The 21,177-nt window shown below is 47.4% G+C and overlaps 1 protein-coding gene across 1 annotated transcript; it reads left to right on the top strand.

Annotated features, from left to right (window-relative positions):
• The first annotated feature begins 719 nt into the window (after window positions 1–719).
• On the top strand, window positions 720–20,700 carry GPRC5A (G protein-coupled receptor class C group 5 member A). Its single transcript, XM_061417799.1, has 4 exons — window positions 720–983; window positions 14,643–15,571; window positions 19,402–19,460; window positions 19,761–20,700. Exons 2-4 carry the CDS (start codon window positions 14,650–14,652, stop codon window positions 19,851–19,853), a joined length of 1,074 nt encoding a protein of 357 aa, XP_061273783.1. The 5' UTR covers window positions 720–983; window positions 14,643–14,649; the 3' UTR covers window positions 19,854–20,700.
• The last annotated feature ends 477 nt before the right edge of the window (window positions 20,701–21,177 follow it).

The following is a 21,177-nucleotide window of genomic DNA, read 5'->3' as shown; positions in this document are numbered from 1 at the left end:
CTCCCTCTTGCATGGCAGTGGGGTAGAGCCTTGCCGGAGGCTGGCACCCAGGAGGCAGCCACTCAGGGATTGTTTGACAAGTCAATAAAAGCAGGTTTCAGTGGTGGAGGAGTGGGCAGCGGAGGGAGAGGGAACCAGACAGAAAGGCAAATTCTTTTATATCATAATTTTATCTGGCATCCATTCTCTTCCACCTGCGTTGTCAAGGCTCTAAGCGGGGGTTAGTGAGGAAATGAAGACGTAAGGACCTGTCCTCTCCCTCTGTCCGTCATCGGGCAGCACTGGTGGGTCTGGGGACAGTTCTGACCGGGGGAGTTGCCATGCGGGGCTGGATATTTTTCTTGGCCTCCATCCGCCTTGACTGCCACTGCAGAGCACCCAGGCGCTGGCCAGTTCTTCCTTTCCCCGGCCTGGCTTCCCAGGGTACCCAGGAATCACATGGGATGTTGCGAACTGTCCAGCCCGTGTCCTGGGCATACTGGAGTGCCCAGTGGGAGGGCGGGGGTGGCTCTCTCCTGGAGGTGACAGCTGGCCAAACGGATAGGAAGCATCTGCTCTCTGGCCCCTTCCTTTACCCTATGCCCTGGGACGTCCCGACCAGGTGATGCGCCGCACGCGGAGCGGAGTGGGTGCTCTGGCTCTCCCCTCCCACCACCACCACCACCGCCGCCACCACCCATTCCAAGGGTGACTGTGGCGCTGACGTCAGGCGGCTTTTGGCTCATGCTCTGGCCCGGGGACTTTATTTTCATAACAGCGCGCAGTGCCGTGGAACTGGAATAGGCGTGTCCTCTCCCCCTGACCCTCTCCCTCCCCTTGTCCCTCTGCTCACTCCCTCCTCCCTCTGCCGCCTTTATAACTGCTCGGCGCCGCGAGGGCGCGATCCCTGCCCACGGGCTCTCCCAGAACCTATAGGGGCTACAGTTCTCCCTCCGCGCGCGCGAAGCAGCGCCAAGTTCACGCGCCGAAGCCGAGGCATCGGGGTAAGCGAGGCGCACTGAGGCAGAGCGCGCTGGGTTCGGTGATTGAAATCCTCGGGGGTGGGGTTTGCGGAGTAGTGGGGAGGCAGGGGTTAGAAAGCTGAGGATGCAAGAGGAGAGAAACCCCGATAATGAACTGCAGCTGGGTCGGAGGGGAAAAAAAAAATCCCAGGAAAGGAATTCCTGTAGTTTAATTCAACTCAGATTCCCGCCCCCCCTTGAAGTTCCCAGACTAAGAGGCAGAGAGCAAAAAGATAATCAGGATAAATAGTTTCTGCTCAGATACACTGAACAAACTGAGTAGGTGGAATCCTGGCCCGGCAGGTGACAAGTTCTGGGCTCAGTCTAGGGAAAGAGAAAAGAGGGAGGAAGATCTTAGAGGAATGGCAGGGAACTGGCTGGGTGGGCAGGAAGGAGATGGTGACCCCTGCTAGTTTACCCAGATACTGAGAAATGTCCATTTATTTTGTCCTTTCACAAGTGTGCCCTTCTGAATTTTGCGAAGTAGATTCTAGAAGCCACCTCTTCTCGTGACATGAGCGTGGCCATCAACTCTGCAGCATTCTCCCATCTGCTGTCCCTTGAGTTACTCTGGACTCCTGGGTTGAACGTCCATTTGAGTATCCAGTAACAGCCCACCTTCAGGCACCAACCAGATGGGACTCAGCAATGACCCCCCAGCTGTCGGATATGGTCCCTTAAACCTCCCGGGGTGGAAGGAAGTTTTGGAAAGCCAGCTCAGGTTCAAGGAATTTGTAGGACTTTCCATTCCTGAGTTGTTTCCAGGCTGATGTTTGAACATGCCACACCTGCTGAAGGGTTTGATTGAATCAGCCAGGGCTGTGGACTCATTCCTGAAGGGAATACTTGAGTTACTTGTGGCCCCTGGGAGGGGCGAGGATGGGGGGGTCACAGCTCTGTCCTCTGGTCTGTGTGCTGGTACTGGGAAGGTCAACAGCGGTGTCATCTGGGAGACAGGCTCCTCGAGGTGTGGAGAGGTAGATTGGTACTTCAAGGGCACATAGGAATGAGTGGAACTCAGAACGAGCTAACATTCTGGGAAGTGCCCCTTAGCCTTGAGCTAGGAAGCCCGACTTCTCATCCCAGCTCTGCCGGCTTGTAGCTGTGAAAAGGCTGAGCTGGACCTCCTAAGGGTTTCCTCCGAAGGGGTCTTAGGGTCCTCAGCTCCCTCCCAGGGCCAGGGCCAAGAGCCCCTCTCTATCTATATACGTCTCTTTGAGCATCCTCTTTGGAGTATCCTTTTTTGTATTCTACTCCTTAGTGAGAATTGAAGGTAACAGGGCGTGAAGAAGAATTTTGACTATGGTTTTATTCTCATTCTCATTCTGGGGGTTTGTCTTCAGGTTCATTGTTTTTTAAAAATCTACAGATTGAGCTGAGGAAATGGGCAGGAAATGACGTGTTGGTATAATAGGGCCCTTAAAAACAAAGAATGGAAGAATTATTTTGCTTGAGGAGTCTTCGAATTTTCTGAGTAGCTTGGTGTGTTAGTTCCTGCTTATATTCATTCCTATGTTGATTTCCTTGTCAAAATATATGGTCTGTGCATTTCTTATTTTAGACTTTATTGTTATTATTATTTTTGTGGTCTAAAATATGCTGTTTTGTAAATGTTTCATGACCACTTCAATAGAAGAAATCATATAGAGAAGTTGGTAAATCAGATTCCTGGCCAAAAACATCCCACAGCCTGTTTTTGTAAATAAAGTTTTATTGGAACTCAGCCATGCTCATTTTGTCTATGTATCATCTATGGCTGCTTTTCGGCTACAAACAAAAGGACTGCAAAGCCTAAACTACTTACTGTTTGGCCCTTTACAGAAAATATTTGCTGATCACAGATATAGAGGATCTGAATTATATTATTAATCATAGAGATCTAATGAAATATAAAGATAGAGCATGTTTTGATTAAAGTATCCATAGAATACTTAAAAAATTTACCTTATTGCTATTAATTTTTTCTATTTCATTTGCTGAGGAGTGATAAAGAAGTGTTAAAGTCTCCTGTAACTGTAATCAATTTCTTTTGATTTCTTTTTGTATTCCTGGCAGCGTTTGTGTTATATATTTTGGTGGTATATTATTCACTGCATACAAATTTATGATGGTTATATCTTCAATGTGGAACATTCTTAATTATTATAAAAAAGTTTTTAGGTCAGCATAATAGCTTTTTGTCTTAACTAAACTTTGTGTGATAATAATAACTCAATTCTCATTTTTCTTACCTTGAACAAGCTATTAACTTTGTACCTGATACATAATACTTGCTAAATAAACCTATCTGTTGTTGTTGCTTTTTTTGCACTTATTTTTCCTTTCCTTTCCACTTTTCTGAATCTTGTTGTTTTACGTGGGTTTCTTATAGGTATAATATGGTTTGATTTAGTCTTTTCAAAATAAAAAACTTTCCATTTACATTTATTGTAATAATAGTTGCTTGCTATTGTCATCTAATTTTGGCCGCATAGTCTGCTCTCTCCATCTTCTCCCACATTAGATAATCTATACTGTATTTTTAGATACACTGAGTGTATGGTAGTACCATTCTCAGGGTTTAGAAATACAGGTTTGTAAGGAGAGATAAGTTTCAGACCATAAATATATCACCTTTATATGTGGAAATAAAACAGTTGAAATAAGGTGTCTTTGAGGTGGTATACCAGAAGAGGACTTCATCTTATCCACCTATTTTCTCAATGCTTTTCACATCCTTAAATTCTGGGCATAAGAGATTTAGTAGTTTCACTCAAAATCTTAAATCAAAAAAAGTGATTGCCTATATTTTATTTTACATTTCAGTAATTTCTCTAAAGTTCACATGCATTGTTTAGAATAGAAGAATATGGTAATACCTCCAAAAAGTGAAGAAATTGGGATGAACACTGTTCTTATTTTGGGTTGGCCAAAAAGTTCATTCAGGCTTTTCTGTAAGATCTTATGAAAAACCCAAATGAACTTTCTGGCCAACTCAGTGCTTGTTTGACTCTGCCTATGTGGGAATGATGATTTATTTTCTCCTAGTTACTACTCAGAAACTCAACTCAGTGATGTTACTCAGATGTTGTTCACACGCTGTTGCGACGATGCATCACGTTTATGTCATCAGAATCCAGATGGCTTACCGGGAAGAGGGGATCCTGGACATTTTGTTGTAGATACTTTCCATTTACAGCTAATCCTGCACCCGGTACAGAGAAACTTCCCTGGGACTCCACCCTCATCTTAGAACTCAGCCTGGACTAAAACACACAGATTAGCACCACATATGCAGCTCCCCAAATCTTTCCTTTCCATTACTCACACTTACTAATGAATAACTTGCTTTGAGTTTTATTCACACTCTGCAAATCATTTGCTCAACAACCACTGTGCAGAGTACATAGTGAGGGGAATGCCAACGAATAGAAGATTTGCTCTATTTCCTTAAAAGTTTGCTATCTGATAGGTGAGTTAGCACTGATATTAATGTATACTGTATCAGGGGGCCCCAACCTCTGGCATCTAATGCCTGATCATCTGAGGTAGAACTGATGTAATAGTAATAGAAATAAAGTGTATAATAAATGTAATGAACTTGAATCATCCTGAAACCACCCCCCAACAGCACATTGGTCCATGGAAAAATTGTCTTCCGAGAAACCAGTCCCTGATGCCAAAAAGATTGGAGACCGCTGTAATATATGACATATTTATGGAAAGACGAGTGCTGAAAAATAGTTAATAACTACAATGAGATCACAGATTTAGAATGAGATGGGACTGATAACTAAAAAACCCTCAAGGTAGAGGTAAGTTTGGAGGCAAATTTCTAAGAAACATGGTACATGAATTGTGATTAGGGGGAGAAGGGTCCCTCTGGCAAGGAGAATGATGCATGTGGTGAGGCAAAGAGCCACTTTGTTAGAGAAGGTCTTAGATGAGCCCCAGTTTCCTTCCAGAGAGAAAATGCTCTTGGAAGTTTTTTGTAGATGTGGAGACGGGAGTTAGGAAGGCTGGAAAAAGTAGGTGGGAGGACTAGTTGGAGAAAAGCCTCGAAGCTCAAATTGAGGCTGAATCTGTTTTAATGGACAAAAAGGAGATGATATTCTTTTTTTTTTTTTTTAAGGTGTTTTTGATGTGGACCATTTTTGAAGTCTTTATTGACTTTATTAAAATATTGCTTCGGTTTTATGTTTCAGTTTTTTGGCCGAGAGGCATGTGGGATCTTAGCTTCCCGACCAGGAGTTGAACCTGCACCCCCTGCATTGGGAGGGGGAATCCTAACCACTGTATCACTAGGGAAGCCCCCTGGCAGATCCTTTTTTGTTTTTAAACTCCTAAATCCAAAAGTCCATTTTCAGGTCTTCTCTTCTTTGCTGTCCTTGGAGCATCTTACTCCATCAACCACTCTGAGAAGCTGCTCTTTGGCTCCTGGGAGACCAGCTGGGCTTATTTCTTGTACTAACGCTGGCAATCTCTTTTGAACAACCTCTGCTGATTCCTGCTTGGTTGAGACGGTGTTCCAGGGTTTTGTCCTCGGCCCTCTCGCTGCCATACATGCTCTCTGTATGATCTGGTATCCACAGCCTTCCAGTGCCTGCTGTGACCCCTCCATGACCCTTCACTTGTGCTCACAGCCCAAACATCTCCTGAGCCTCAGACTCACATGTCTGAGCACAGGGAGGTCAGCAGAACCCGGTGTCGTGGAGCCTGGCTTTTATTTATTTTTTTGGTTGCACTGTATGGCTTGTGGGATCTGAATTCCCTAACCAGGGATTGAACCCGGGCCATGGCAGTGAAAACCCAGAATACTAACCACTAGGCCACCAGGGAACTTCTAGGAGCCTGGTTTCTAAAAGTCAGTGATCTTGGGCAAGTTATTTAATGCCTCTGTACCTCTGTTTTCTGCATGTAGAAAGGGGGCATAATCTGGCATGAATACACCCACACTACTATATATGAGTCAGAAGATAACCAACAAAGACCTACTGTAGAGCACAGGGGAACTCTCCTCAGTACTCTGTGTAAACCCATATGAGAAAAGAGTCTAAAAAAGAATGAATACATGTATATGTATAACTGAGTCACTTTGCTGTACACCTGAAGCTAATGCAACACTGTACATCTAGTAGACTCCAATAAAATGAAAAGTGGGGCCATAGTAACAGGGCTGGTGTGAGGATTAAATGATGCCTCCCTGACCAGGGATCGAGGAATGGAATCCGTGCCTTCTGCAGCGGGAGCTGAGTCTTAACCACTGGACCTCCAGGGAAATCCCTCCAATTCATCTTAGATTCAACAGATCTAAACTGGGCATCTCTTCCCACAAGCCTGTATTTCGAAGCTCCATTGATTCTGCCTTCCTAAGAATCTCCTACCATTCCTTGCCCATCTCTCAGGCCTCATCTCCCTGGTTTCCTCTCTAAAGCCTTTTTTTTAAAAAACAAACCCCATTAGGGAGAGTGGGGTTTCACTGTTTTCCGTGTGCCCTCAAGATTCCCCAAACACTCTACAACCCTTATTTGTGTGTCAGTGTGACTCTGTTGGTCGTCCTGGGGCAGCGGTCACACTCTGGGTCTGAGGGTCCGAGTGATTTGTATACTTAACACGGCGCCTGACACAAAGTACACACTTAAGTGTTGATTGACAGGAAGATTGACCAATTACAGAGTTGCTTACTTTGGAGCCTTCTCAGATGTTGTTTAAATAGAGAGAGGCTTAAACAGACTTGTGGTTGCCAAAAGGGAAGTGGGGCTGGGGTAGGGATGAATTGGGAGTTTGGGGTTAGCAGATGCAAATTATTATATAGAGAGTGGATAAACAAGATGGTCCTATTGTGTAGCATAGGGTACTGTATTTAATATCCTGTAATAAACCATAATGGAAAAGAATATGAAAAAGAATATAAATATGCATAACTGAATCAGTTTGCTGTACCCCTGAAACTAACACAACGTTAACTACACGTCAATGAAAAAAATAAAAATGAGAAAATAAATAGAGGCTGGAGTCAGGGAGAAAAGCTTCAGGGAGCATAATAGTGATTTAGGGATGAAACAAAAGATTAAATTCTAATTAAGACTATTCATAAAGGGATAATCTTCCTTTGTTACACTGAATATGTAAATTCATCTCTCTAAGAATCAGTCTTATCACTTACAAAATGGGCTGTAGGAATATTAAATGATAAAATAGATGTAAAACCATGTTAATGAGTGAATACACATGGAAACGTATAAACTCTCAGCATCGAGTCTGGCTCTTAAGGGGTCTCCACATGTGACAGTAGTTGTCATTTGTATTATTCATATTTATATTGTGACTATTGTTATTACTACTGATGGACTGTGGCAATTCCAGAATAGAGAGAAAATTAAAATGCTAGAAAATTGCCAATTTGCCAGGCTGGGATGTTGTGAAGACTTGGCTTGACTTAACAAACACCAGGCTGGGATGTTGTGAAGACTTGACTTGACTTAACAAACATTTGAGTTATTTTTTATCATTCCCCAGGCAGTTATCCTAAGAGGTCATTATTATCCTCTTCTTTTTATTGAAAGTTTTTTTTTTTTTTTTTTTGCTGTTTTTACTGGAGTATAGTTGATTTACAATGTTGTGTTTGTTTCAGGGGTACAGAAAAGGGAATCTGTTATATATATGCGTGCTAAGTTACTTCAGTTGTTACCCCATGGACTGTAGCCCACCAGGCTCCTCTGTCCATGGGATTCTCCAGGCAAGAATACTGGAATGGGTTGCCATTTCCTCCTCCAGGGGATCTTCCTGACCCAGGGACCGTATATATATATACATAGGGGCCTCCCAGATGATCCTGACCCAGGGACTAAACCTGCATCTCTTAAGTTTCCTGCTTTGGCAGGTGAGTTCTTTACCACTAGCAACACCCGGGAAGCCCCTGTATGTGCTGTGCCAAGTCGCTTCAGTCTTGTCCGACTCTTTGTGACCCTGTGGACTGTAGCCTGCCAGGCTCCTCTGTCCATGGAATTCTCCAGGCAAGAATACTGAGGTGGGTTGCCATTTCCTCCTCCAAGGGATCTTCCTAACGCAGGGATCAAACCCGAGTCTCCCGCATTGCAGGCGGAGTCTTCACCACCTGATGTCTTCTTCTTTTTAGATGATAGAATGAGATAAATCTTATATAAGGAGGAATGTAAGATCAGCTCTGGGCAAAATTCAGGGCCATGGGTAATTCCTGCTCAGATAATCTGGGGAGGGTCGCATACAGCCAGCTAGGCAACCTACTAAGTCTGGATGTAAGTAACTCCAGACACCCTCCCCACCTCTCTGGGAAGAGAGGAGTCTCAGAGGTTGGAAAGGAGCACCTGAGAGACCCTTCACATGCTGGCATTTGACCTTGCATCCCCGTCAACGCCTGTGTCGGTCAGGGCCACTCTAGGGTCAGTCCTGCTCCAGTGACTCTGCAGCTCTGTCTGGCAGGCGAGTGTTCCCCTTGTGTCCTGAGCCGGTACTCAGACCCTTCAACCTCACCTCCAGCCCTGGTCTGGAGTTTCGTTAGTAGTTTGGGGCAGAGATTCTTTTAATGACAGGAGATGGGGCAGGAAGCAGGATGAGGGGATGGGAGAAAGAGACTTGGGAATTGTCTACAAAGTTGGACATGGGCTCAGAATGCCTAGTTCAGCACCCAGCTGCCTTTCATAGAGGAGAGAACGGAGGCTCTAGGAGATGGTGTCCACAGAGAGAGGCAGCTGAAACCCCTCTGTCCTAAAGATCGGAGTCAGAGGCCTTGGAATAGAGCTCAGTGACTCCCTCCCTCCCTGCTTCCCTCTCGTCTCCCGCCCCCCGCAACCCCCGCTTTGGTTCTTTTTCTTTTCCCTTTCTCTTTCCTCCGTCTTTTGTTTTTTTAACCTTTCGGTCATGCACTGACTCATCTGAAAAGGGTTTAAGCCAGCACCAAGGGCTGTCGGGGTCTTGGCTGTGGGTGTTGGTGGATTACTAGATGGGCGTGGTTGGCTCAGCTGCTGTAATAAGTGAAGGGGGTCTCACCCTTATGACTCAAGGTCCTTGCTCGTGTCTGGGGCTATGCTGAAACCTCACCATCTTCCTCCATAGTGCAGGGTTTAGTCATCAGAGAATTGGGTGGGAGCGAATGACTGGATTCCAGTAAAACCTCTGCTTAGATCTGCTTACTCAGGATCCAAGCTACCTGGAGGCCCCTGGAATCACTTAGTAGCCCAGCTGTGGCCAGACTCCTACCTCAGACCCACCTAAGGAGGATGGGTGAAAGGGAGTTAGAGCTGGGGATGAACGCAATGGAGGCTTATGAGGAATCCCACCCCACCCCAATGTCTCAAGAGTAGCCCTGCTCCCCATCAGATTCTACTTCTATCCACATGCTCACTCATCCATCCTGGTTAGGTGCTTGCCCTTCCCTGGTGGCTCAGCTGGTAAAGAATCCACCTGCAATGCTGGAGACCCCGGTTCTATTCCTGGGTTGGGAAGATCTGCTGGAGAAGGAAACGGCTACCCACTCCAGTATTCTTGGGCTTCCCTTGTGGCTCAGCTGGTAAAGAATCCACCTGCAATGTGGTTTGAGCCTTGGGTTGGGAAGATCCCCTGGAGAAGGGAAAGGGTACCCACTGCAATATTCTGGCCTGGAGAATTCTATGGACCGTATAGTCCCTTGGGTTAAAAAGAGTCAAACACGACTGAGCGACTTTCACCTTCACTGCGTCAGGCGCGAGGCTAGTGGTCAGGGAGAGAATTTTAACAGCTCAATCCCTGCTTTAAGGAGGTTTTGAATTTAGAAGACAAAGACTCACTAAGAGGCACTACAGGATTTTGTGATAAATGCAGGCGATGTGGAGGCTCTCTGGGAATTCAGGGGATGTATCTCTCTCATCAGGGGGCTTCCGCGGTGGCTCAGCTGTAAAGAATCTGCCTGCTAATGCAGGAGACACAATCCCTGGGTCAGCAAGATCCCCAGGAGTAGGAAGTGGCAACCTACTCCACTATTCTTGCCTGGAGAATTCCGTGGACAGAGGAGCCTGGCAGGCTACAGTCTATGGGGTTGCAGAGAGTTGGACATGACTTAGTGAGTAAACAACAACAGCAATCTCTCATCAGACTAGGGCATCCAGGGAAACATCCTGGAAGAGGGGACCTCTAAGGTGAGGGATGTCAGGGAGAACGTCCCATGCAGATGGGGATGGCAGATTTGAAGCGAGATAGTGGGGCTTGTTGGGAGGACAATGAGAAGCACACATATGGGGATGATGAGGAAGGCATGGTCAGCCATGAGGCTGGAGAGGTAGGCAGGGGCTGAGGATGTACAGGTGATGGCTCGTCCCCCAGCCTCAAAGAGAGTGACCCTGAGAGCCTAAGCCTGGGACTCCCCTGGTGGGCCAGTGACTAAGACTCCATGCTCGAAAAGCAGGGGGCCCGGGTTCAACCCGGGTCAGCGAACTAGATCCCACATACCACACCTAAAAGATTCTGTGTGCCCCAACTAAGACCTGGCACAGCCAAATAAATAAATAAAAATAAAAGTGATTGCAAGACTTAGACAAGTGAGTTGTATACAACCATGCTTGACCCATTGTGAGAATGAGTTAGGAGACCTTCCCTCCTCTTCAGAGCAGGTCCAAGAGTAAATTGTCTCTTTTTGTCCTCCTTTGGCCTTTGTAGAGCACCTGCTTTCTTGGTCGGACTCTAGGTCTCTCTGCCCACCCTTCCTTTTTTTTTGACTGTGCTGTAAAGCTTGCAAGACTTCAGTTCCCTGACCAGGGATTGAACCTGGGCCACGGCAGTGAGAGCATGGAGTCCTAACCACTGGACCACCGGGGAAGTCCCATAGGTCTCTCTGCCCTTGACTCTGGGTACGAATGATGACTGCATGACCTCTAGTCTCCTTTCTCTTTCTGCTCCAGCCCTCAGGTTCTTCTCCGAGGCTGTTGCTTTAGCTCCTGGAGGTTTCTATTCTCAAATGGTGGTACTGCTCTTTTCTTCCTCAAACCCTGCTTTCTAAAGGACGTCAGCTCCTCAGAACCCTGTCCCTTTCCCCAGCCCCGATCCTGGCGGCTCATCTGGGCCATTCCCTGCGTGACCCAGTGCCTTCTCAGTGCAGATCTGCTGTGAGTGAGTTTGTTCAGTTTTATTTCCCTCTGAGAAAATGTAAACTGCTAGGGACATTTCAGACCCGTTGCGCAATCGCTGTCATGTTGGGGAAAGGGTGGCGGAGGAGTGAGAGGTGAAATAGGAAGGATAGTTTCAAAAAATTAGTCACTCAGATAAAAAAAAATTACCAAGAAGTTTTCATTTGAAAAGGTTTTCAAATATTCTTAATTTGAGAGAATTGAGAACCATGAACCTTAATTGGATATCCATTTGATATGAAAGAGTCATTGTTAATTTCTAAAGTTCGATTAACTTAAAAAGGAGTTTTGTCCTTTACAAATGTATGCTGAAGCAGCTATGTAGAGAATGATGCTTGAGATCTGGCTAAAAAACCTAGTGGGGCCTTCCCTGATGGTACAGTGGTTAAGACTCCTTGCTCCCAATGCAGGGGGCATGAGTTTGATCCTTGGTTGGGCAGTTAAGATCTCAGATGATGAGAGGTATAGCCAAAAAAAAAAAATCGTTAATTGCTGAGACCTATTCAAGGGCAAGTCTTATGGCCAGGCATAGATCACAAAATGGTTTAGGTTAAAAATGTTTTCTCTTATGTTAAGAAAGTCATACCTGGTTCTCTTTCCTCGGGGACCCCCACCTTGCGTGCTCACAGTGTTGGATCCTGGTCTGTGGGTGCCAGGAGGCCCCAGTACACAAACCCTCCCTGTGCAGCTGCACAGAAGTGAGGGGGGCGGGGGGCAGGTGTCTCTGCTTGACCACCCCTCTGTGCAGCACCACAATGTTCCCTTAGTGGAAAACCTCATCAGTCTCTCAAGATTGAGGGTTCAGAGTAAACTGGTTCAGAGTCCTTTACAATTATCAGATAATTATGACAACAATAACTTGTCAGCCAACAGCACTGCCCTGAGGGGTGGGGAAGGAGCAGTGCCAGGGAGGGGCACAGAGGGTGAGAGAAATACCTTTCCAGCTGGCAACCGCCCTTATGATTAATCTGAGAGGAGTGAGGCGAGGAGGTGCTAAGGGAGGAGAAAGTGGAGCCTGGTCCCTTCCCCTGCGGATACTGCCCTTGAACTAGACCAGGCCCTTCCTCTTCTGCATCCTCAGCATGGACGGGGGGGCCTGTCCCTCTCCCCGTCCTGTACCACCCATATCAGACTTTGGGGGGCCTTGTATTTCAGGGGTTGCCTGTATCTGAAGCTCATCTGCCTTTCTTTGTCCTTTTGCATCTCATTCTGTACTGCCTTGCGGAGGTAGAACATAACCCATTCTTTGCTCTGTGCCCTGCATGCGGTTGGGATGACCAGGGTGTTATATCCCTGGGTTGGAGTCCAGGTGACAGACCCCTGGCCAGGGGAGTCCATGGGAAGGCTATGCAGCAGTGGCAGGTTAGATCTGTTTTTTCTACTATAGAAGAAACATGTCTGATGTGTGTTTCCCCTTTACCAGTTGATCATCTGGAAGAATGATGGACACACGGTGGTGCTGGTTGAATGAATGGCCGGGTTACAAAGTGAAGCTTAGAGGGACTTCCCTGGGGCTCAGTGGTTAAGACTCTGTGCTTCTAATGCAGGGGACATGGGGTCCACCCCTAATCAGGGAATTAAGATCTCACATAGCACCCCTGCAACATAGCAAAAAGACAAAAAATAAAATAAAAAAAATAAACAGCATACAACAAAACAAAAGCTTTCTATTGTGTCATAGAAACTTAAAAACAGTTAAATAATTCAGAAAAAAAAAATTATAGATCTGTTGAGAAGCTATTAGGCTCCTCTGTCCATGGGGTTTTCCAGGCAAGAATACTGAAGTGAGTTGCCATTCCCTTTTCCAGGGGAATTCTCTTGACCCAGGGATTGAACCTGGGTCTCCTGCATTGCAGGCAGGGTATTGTTTTTGTTTTTTTTTTTTTAACCATCTGAGCCACCAAGGAAGCCCAAAAAGGAGCATTAGCTATTGGTAACATTTTCTGTTGGATCACCTCCTGTTTTCCAGGATGTTATTCCAGGATGTGTCATCCAGGATGTCCCTCCTTACGAGTAGCTTATTAAGAGTTCACTATGGGGACCTTCCTGGTGGTCCAGTGGTTAGAACCCCACACTTTCACTGCTGAGGGCATGGGTTCAATCCCTGGTTGGGGAACTAAGATCCCGCATGGCCATGCAGCATGGCCAAGCCTATGACAGGGAAGACTGGTTCCATTTCTTTTGGGATCAGCAGTGCCATCCTTACAAATGTTAATTAGGGAGGGAAAATGATGTGTGGCAGCAGAGCTCAAGATGAGGGCTCAGTGGCTAAGAGGGGAAGGCTGACACTCTGCAGAGAAATCTATGGTTCAGATAACTCAGATAATACCTATGATTCTCTTGTCTGAGAGAGATTCGGAGGCTTACAGATAACATCTGTGGCTGGGCCTGAGGTAGAAAAAAACTGGAGACTGTTAATATGATTCAAAGGCTTGTGGGATTTTAGTTCTCTGACCAGGGATCGAACTCGGGCCCTGCCAGTGAGAGTGCGGAGTCCTAACCACTGAACCGACAAGGAATTCACAAAGTATTAACTTTATGGTTAGATAATTCCATGTTCACCAGTTCCTAAGAAAGCACTAGTCAAAAATATCAGGAACCCCGGCAAGTTCTTTGTGACGTTATTTCTTGATATGTGGCTCAAATACTCCATTCAAAGTTTTGGGTTTCCTGGCTTCAGGGAAAATATGAATATAGTTAAATTGCGGGGAGGGAGGTACGAGGAGTCCCTTCCCTTCATCAGCCTTTAGAATTTGCCATGAGAGGTGGAGAACAGCTAGTAGCTTGATCTAACGTTGTAAATTCAGGGGTAAAACCCTGACTGCCTGTGCTAAGTAGCTTCAGTCATGTCCAACTCTTTGCCACTCGATGGACTGTAGCCCACCGGGTTCCTCTGTCCATGAGATTCTCCAGGCAAGAATACTGGAGTGGGTTGCCATGTCCTTGAGCTTCCCTAATAGCTCAGCTGGTAAAGAATCCACCTGCATTGTGGGACACCTGGGTTCGATCCCTGGATTGGCAAAGGGAAAGGCTACCTCCTCCAGTATTCTGGCCTGGAGAATTCCATGGACTGTATAGTCCATGGGGTCGCAAAGAGTTGGACACAACTGAGCAACTTTCACTTCACCTGCCACTTCCTTCTCCAAAAAACCCTGACTAGAGAAGGCAATGGCACCCCACTCCAGCACTCTTGCCTGGAAAATCCCATGGATGGAGGAGCCTGGTGGGCTACAGTCCATGGGGTCGCTGAAGGTCGGACACGACTGAGCGACTTCACTTTCACTTTTCAGTTTCATGCATTGGAGAAGGAAATGGCAACCCACTCCAGTGTTCTTGCCTGGAGAATCCCAGGGACGGGGGAGCCTGGTGGGCTACCGTTTATGGGGTCGCACAGAGTCGGACACGACTGAAGTGACTTAGCAGCAGCAGCAGCAGATATACAAGATTGTTTCTGAATTGTTTCTGGTCCTCTGTGCCTGAGTTTATGGGAGAGATTCACCCCCAGCCCAACTTTGCTTTCTTGCAGGACCAGAATGTCCACAGTAGCCCCTGCTGGTTGCCGCTCAGACCTGGACTCCAGGTACTACAGACTCTGTGATAAGAAGGCAGCCTGGGGCATCGTCTTAGAGGCATTGGCTGGCATGGGGGCTGTAGCCTCGGTGGCCTTCATGATCGCCCTGCTGGTCCTCATTTGCAAGGTGCAGGACTCCAATAAGCGAAAACTGCTCCCCACGCAGTTCCTCTTCCTCCTGGGTGTGCTGGGGATCTTCGGCCTCACCTTCGCCTTCATCATCACACTCGACGGCAGCACGGGGCCCACGCGGTTCTTCCTCTTCAGCGTCCTCTTCGCCCTCTGCTTCTCCTGCCTGCTGGTTCACGCCTTCAACCTGACGAAGCTGGTGCGAGGGAGGCAGCCACTGTCCATGCTGGTGATGCTGGGCCTGGCCCTGGGCTTCAGTCTGGTGCAGGACATCATTGCCATCGAGTACGTGGTCCTCACCATGAACAGGACCAACGTCAACATCTTCTCTGAGCTTTCTCCCCCACGGCGCAACGAGGACTTCGTCATGCTGCTCATCTACGTCCTCTTCCTCATGGCGCTGACCTTCCTCACGGCCTCTTTCAGCTTCCAGGGATCCTTTACTGCCTGGAAGAGACACGGGGCCCATATCTACCTCACCACGATCCTCTCCATTGCCATCTGGGTGGCGTGGATCACCCTGCTCTTGGTCCCTACCCTCAGCCCCCAGTGGGACGACACCATCCTCAGTTCAGCCTTGGTGGCCAATGGCTGGGTTTTCCTGTTGGCTTACATTGCACCCGAGTTTCACCTGCTCACGAGGCAACAGAACCCCATGGATTACCCTGTGGAGGACGCTTTCTGTCAGCCTCAGTTCATGAAGCAGAGCTATGGCGTGGTGAACAGAGCTTACTCTCAAGAGGGGATCATTCAAGGTACAGAACCTGGTTGGGTGCAGAATCCTTTGTGGGAAAAATGGGTAAAATAAAATAAAATCGTAAGATATTATTACTGTAGGGAACATGCAGGACATGCTCCTGATAAAACACAAGTTCTCCAAAACTCAGGTCTTGCTTAGAATCATCCAGCTGGTTAGAGACAAATAGAACTAGCAGCTGGCCTCAGGAGTCATTAGTATTTTTTTCTGGTTTTGATGTAGGTCATTTTTAAGTTTCCCTGGTGGCTCAGTGGTAGAGAATCCAGGAAATGTGGGTTCAACCCCTAGGTCAGGAAGATCCCCTAGAGAAGGAAATGGCAACCCACTCCAGTGTTCTTGCCTGGGAAATCCCATGGACAGAGGAGCCTGGCGGGCTACAGTCCCTGGGGTCACAAAGGTTCAGGCATGACTGAGCACACAGGCACAGACCATTTTTACAATCTTTACTGAATTTATTACAATATTGCTTCTGCTTTATGCTTTGGCTTTTTGCCTGCGAGGCATGTGGGATCTTAGCTCACCAACCAGGGATTGAACCCGTGCACCCCCTGCATTGGAAGGTGAAGTCTTAACTACTGGACCACGAGGAAGTCCCTATCTAGTACTTTCTATCCAATACCATGTAGGTTTCTCTGAATCAAAACAAGATGGAGCAAAGGAATGGACAAGGAATGTTTAGAGAAATTCCCAGAGACAAGTGGGTGAGATGATGGTGTCCTTTATAAAAGACAACTGGGCAACTTTTGTAGAAATGTGGAGACTTTGTGGATTTTAAAAAATATATATTTATTTAATTTTTGGCTGTGCTGGGTCTTCATTGCTGCGAGGGCATTTTCTCTAGTTTTGGCCAGTGGTGGCTACTCTCCAGTTGAGTGCAAGGCCTTGTCATTGCAGGGGCTTCTTTTGTGGCAGAGAACGGGCTCTAGGGCACTTGGGCTTCAGAAGTTGCAACACGGGGACTCAGCAGTCGTGGCTTCCAGGCTCCCATGCGCGTTGACTCAATAGTTGTGGCACAGGGCTTAGTTGCTCCCAGGCATATGGGATCTTCCCAGATCAGGGGTGGAACCCACATCTCCTGCATTGGCAGGCAGATTCTTTACCACTGAGCCACCAGGGAAGCCCCTGCTTTTGTAGATTTGAGTGCACCAAGCCCAGCCATGCAGTGACCACAGAGCACAAAGTGGGGAGAAAACTCTTTTATCATAAACCAGCAGGAATCTCCATAAAGCTACTGAGGATTTTGATGTAGCCTGAAGAGCTACATTTTCTTGTCCATCTCTGGCCTGCAGGAGGGAATTTTGCTCTTGTCTGGAATGGTGAGCAGCCAGACTACACTAATAGCCAAGAATGCCTTTACTCATACGCCTCTGTGGAGAAGGCAATGGCACCCACTCCAGTACTCTTGCCTGGAGGATCCCATGGACGGAGGGGTCTGGTGGGCTGTAGTCCATGGGGTCGCTAGGAGTCGGATACGACCGAGCGACTCCACTTTCACTTTTCAGTTTCATGCATTGGAGAAGGAAATGGCAACCCACTCCAGTGTTCTTGCCTGGAGAATCCCAGGGAAGGGGGAGCCTGGTGGGCTGCCATCTATGGGGTCGCACAGAGTCGGACACGACTGAAGTGACGCAGCAGCATATGCCTCTGTGCATTGGTCTCTTGAGTTTATATCAGTCTCTGGGCCTAATCAGGGAAGGGGTGGGGGTTGCGAATAGGAGGGAGGGTCCTCCAAGGCCTGGTTCGTAGCCCCAGCTAATGAATTTCTCTGCCCTTGGAGCCTATGGTACACAACCTGCTGGTATTATCTCTGTAGTCCTGGTCCCTCTCCTGTGCCCCGGGAAGTCTGAAGGGAGGGGGAGAGCCAGCGGGTAGGGCAGAGGGGATATTTTCCCACCCATCTCCTCCTGTCCATTCCCGATGCTTCAGTCTATCACCTCATGCCTGAATCCATGTTATGGGTCCTTAACTGGCCTTCCTTCCTTTCATCCTTTCCCTTCACTCCATGGACCACTGTCAGCTCCCTCTCCCTAAAATACTCTTCTGCCCACCCCCTTTCCGGCCTCTATGCCTCACTGGCTCCCCGGTATCCACTGCTTTTACCAAATCCTTGTTGGGCTTCCCAGGAGGCTCAGTGGTAAAGGATCTGCCTGGCAATGCAGGAGACATAAGAGATGCGGGTTCGAGGAGCCTGGCGGGCTACAGTCCCCAGGGTCACAAAGAGTCGGACACGACTGAGCGACTGAGCACACACTGCTGGTGAGGCTGTTCACAGCCAGAACCCCGCAATCCCCAGATCTGTGCTCTCAGCTCAAACAAACCAAGTGCCCTGCACTTTCCTGTCTGCCTGTCTGGGCTGTCCCTCCTTATTCTCTTTACTCAAAGAGAACATGTCCCTTCTTATTCTCTCCCTTTTCCAGCGTCCCTAGTCCCCAGTCCTGCTCTGTCTTTTCTCCACCCATCTAGCTCTAGACCTTTGAGATGCTGTTATCAGAGTCTTTGCTGTCAGATATTAGCTGTTATTAGCTGTTATTAGCTGTCAGATATTCTGGACTCTCCAGTGTCAGCCTTAGGGCAGGAATCATTCTGATTAATCCTATTTTCCAGAATATCTCACATACTTAGGTATTTGTTGAGTAAATTGAAGAGGTAAATTTGGTGGGAAATAAATGGCTTGCTTTAAATTGCATTGTATTTATGTATCTCTCTGCCCTGTGAAGAGTTGGACATGACTGAGCATGCACTCAAGCATGCATGGACAGCTTGGGGGATCTTAGTTCCCCAACCATGGGTCGAACATGGGCCACGGCAGTGAAAGTGTGGAGCCCTAACCACTGCACTGGAAGGGAATTCTTTAAATAGTTTCTGTGATGAATGTGTGTGTTTACTGGTCTGTTCCTGAGTTTAAATCCCTCTGATTCCGGACTTCCCTGGTCCTCCAGTGGTTGACCTTCACTGTAGGCAGCACAGGTTCAATCCCTGGTTAGATCCTCTATGCCCCTTGTCCATGAAAAAAAAAATCCCTCTGATTTCTCCCAAATAATAGAAAATGATTGCTCATAGACTCTATCCCTTCACAAAGAAAATCATGGAATTTCCACCCTTCCTTGTTGGGCAGATAAAGAAGTGGGTAAATCCTCAGTAAGATTCCCTCTAGACACACCTCTGGTCAGATCTGTGTCTGAAAACGCTAGCTTCAAATGTGCTTTTGAAGTGGCCTAGGACAAAGAGCCTCTGGAGGTTTTTTTTTTTTTTTTTAAATTTATTTATTTTTAAATTGAAGGATAATTGCTTTACAGAATTTTGTTGTTTTTGGTCAAACATCAACATGAATCAGCCATGGGTGTGCATACGTTCCCCTGGAGGGTGTTTCGGAAGGCATTTCCCTAGTGATTATACGCGGCTAGTTGTTCATTTATTCAACCAATTTTGGGCTGACTCTGTGCCTGGTCCTAGGCTTGAGGACAGTTTCCTCTGGCACAAAATTGACCATTGAGGATTTCCTTGGTGGTCTAATGGTTAAGACTCTGCACCCCCAATGCAGGGGGCCCAGGTTCAATCCCTCATCAGGGAACTAAGATCCCAGGTACTGCAACTAAGACCTGGTGGAGCCAAATGAATAAATCAATACTAAAAGAATTAAAAAGAGAGTAAGAGAGCTCTTTAAAAACAGACAACAAAACAAAACCAAACCCCTGATCATCTCCCAGGGAGACAGAGAATTAAATGGATATGCATCATGGTTTATACATGACTCGCCTGGGGTGAGCAAAGATTGGGGCACAAAGGAGGGGACCCTGACGTTTACCCACTCCTCTCTGTCTGTTTCAGGTACTGAAGAGATGGGGAGCACGCTCTATGCGCCATACTCCACCCATTTCCAGCTACAGGTAAAGCAGCCCTTTCCCCTTTCTCGTTGGCAGTGTTAGCATCCCAGGAGCATCTGTCCTTAGGGAACAGATGATATTGCCACTCTGATGGCCTCTGGATGTCACCTAGAAAGGATGACGGGTCTACTTTTCCTGTAATCTGCCTCATGAGGTTAGGACAGGAGACCCGAGCACAGAGCAGGAGGGGGCTGAGAAGAAAGGGGAGGAGTGTTAGAATCCTGCCCGGGTTGGAGCAAGAGGTGCTGTGGAAATGGCCGGGAAGTGCAGTGAGTTGAACAAGATGAAATGCTTCCTTTTCAGAATCGGGATTCCGCAAAGGATTTCTCCATTCCTCGGGTCCAGACTCGGGTTAGCCCTTACAGTGACTACGAAGGAAGGAAAGATGTCAGTTAACATGACCCAATGGGTGAGATGAAGGAAGCAGGTCAGCAGAACCAGCAGGGAGTCCACGAGATGAAGGCTGAGTCCTGAGTCTTCCCAGGAGCATCAGAGGAAGACCTCTCCTCCCACATCCTCTGTCCTGGGATTGATGGGGCTGCAGGGACCACAGTTCTCAGCAGCACTGTGGTGGTTCCTTGGTCCCATCCCAAGGCTACTTCTCTTGAGTGGGAGTCTCGGGCAACTCAGGGCAACTCTTACCATCCCTGCCATTTTACACGTGACTGAGGCTCTGGTCATCTGACCCACACGCTGACCTGTTCAACCTCCAAAGCCAATTCTTCTGACTCTGGGCTGGCTTTGTGCCAATCGCTTGGCTCAGAGCAGAGTTGCACATCTGAGCAAAAACAGCAAAGGACCATCTCTCAGCCCACCCTACCCACATCTACACTGGAAGCCAACTTACCGGTACCTCCCTTCTTGCCCGGCTGGGACAGGCTTAAAAGTCACCTGAAATTTTCGCACCTCTGTGATGCCGCCTAACCAGGGTCCCCAGCGCCAGCTCTCCCAGACGTGCTATTGGTTCTCAGACTTACCTCCCTGCTGTGCCTCACCAGGGGCCATCCCTCCAGACTGCGCTGGGGTGTACAAGCCCGAATTCTCTTTGCCAGGAGACTGTGTGCTGTTTTGCTCTGAGTTCCCATCCCCTTGCTCCCCAGCCTCTGTAAATAGACGTACCCTGTGTTCACCCGCTGCATTCTGGAAGTGGGTATTGTCCACACACGGGCAAGGGGTTGTTTCTTGTAAAATAAGTTATTCGCCATTCTTCCCTCCAGATGCAATAAAAGTGTGGCCACAGCCATGTGAGGGGTAGGCGCCTGACATTTGTCTTTATGTGGGATCTGAAGTTCAAAGTTCGGTCCCACTGGGTGTGGACTTGAACTTTCTCCACGTGTCTCTCCTCCTCCTTGTGTCTACAAGTGTGTGTTGCCCAGTTTTAGGGGTGAGTGACAAAGGTAAGGGGGAGCTGTGAAGGGTCAAGAGTCTGAGGTTTTGCTCCAAGTAAACAGAGGAGTGGCAACTTCAGAATGGAATTTGGCAGCCAGGCTCAGACCAGGAGGAGACCTCAAAGCCAGTGTCACATTTCATTTGAGGTTTAATTGTAGGAGGGGTTAAGTCCAGATCTCTAATTTAATAGAATTAGTTCATAATCTCTCATTTGCTTAATCCCAGAAACAGCTTTGTTGGGTAGGGCAGTATAAAATTGCTTTTGGGTAAAGAAGAAGAAAGAAAAACTGAATGACATTTATAAGATTGATTGCTGAGTTAAGGATTTACC

Source organism: Bos javanicus, chromosome 5 (assembly GCF_032452875.1).
Source record: "Bos javanicus breed banteng chromosome 5, ARS-OSU_banteng_1.0, whole genome shotgun sequence".
Classification (NCBI taxonomy): Eukaryota; Metazoa; Chordata; class Mammalia; order Artiodactyla; family Bovidae; genus Bos; species Bos javanicus.
Note: the sequence above shows the minus strand (reverse complement) of the source record. Positions and strands in the feature narration are given on the sequence as shown.

What these genes read in the sequence shown, in the direction of transcription:
- GPRC5A (XM_061417799.1), top strand. Translation starts at nt 14,650, where the DNA reads ATGTCCACAGTAGCCCCTGCTGGTTGCCGCTCAGACCTGGACTCCAGG. An exon ending in TCAAGAGGGGATCATTCAAG is followed by an intron (nt 15,572 to 19,401) that starts GTACAGAACCTG and finishes TGTCTGTTTCAG; the next exon opens with GTACTGAAGAGATGGGGAGC. An exon ending in CCACCCATTTCCAGCTACAG is followed by an intron (nt 19,461 to 19,760) that starts GTAAAGCAGCCC and finishes CTTCCTTTTCAG; the next exon opens with AATCGGGATTCCGCAAAGGA.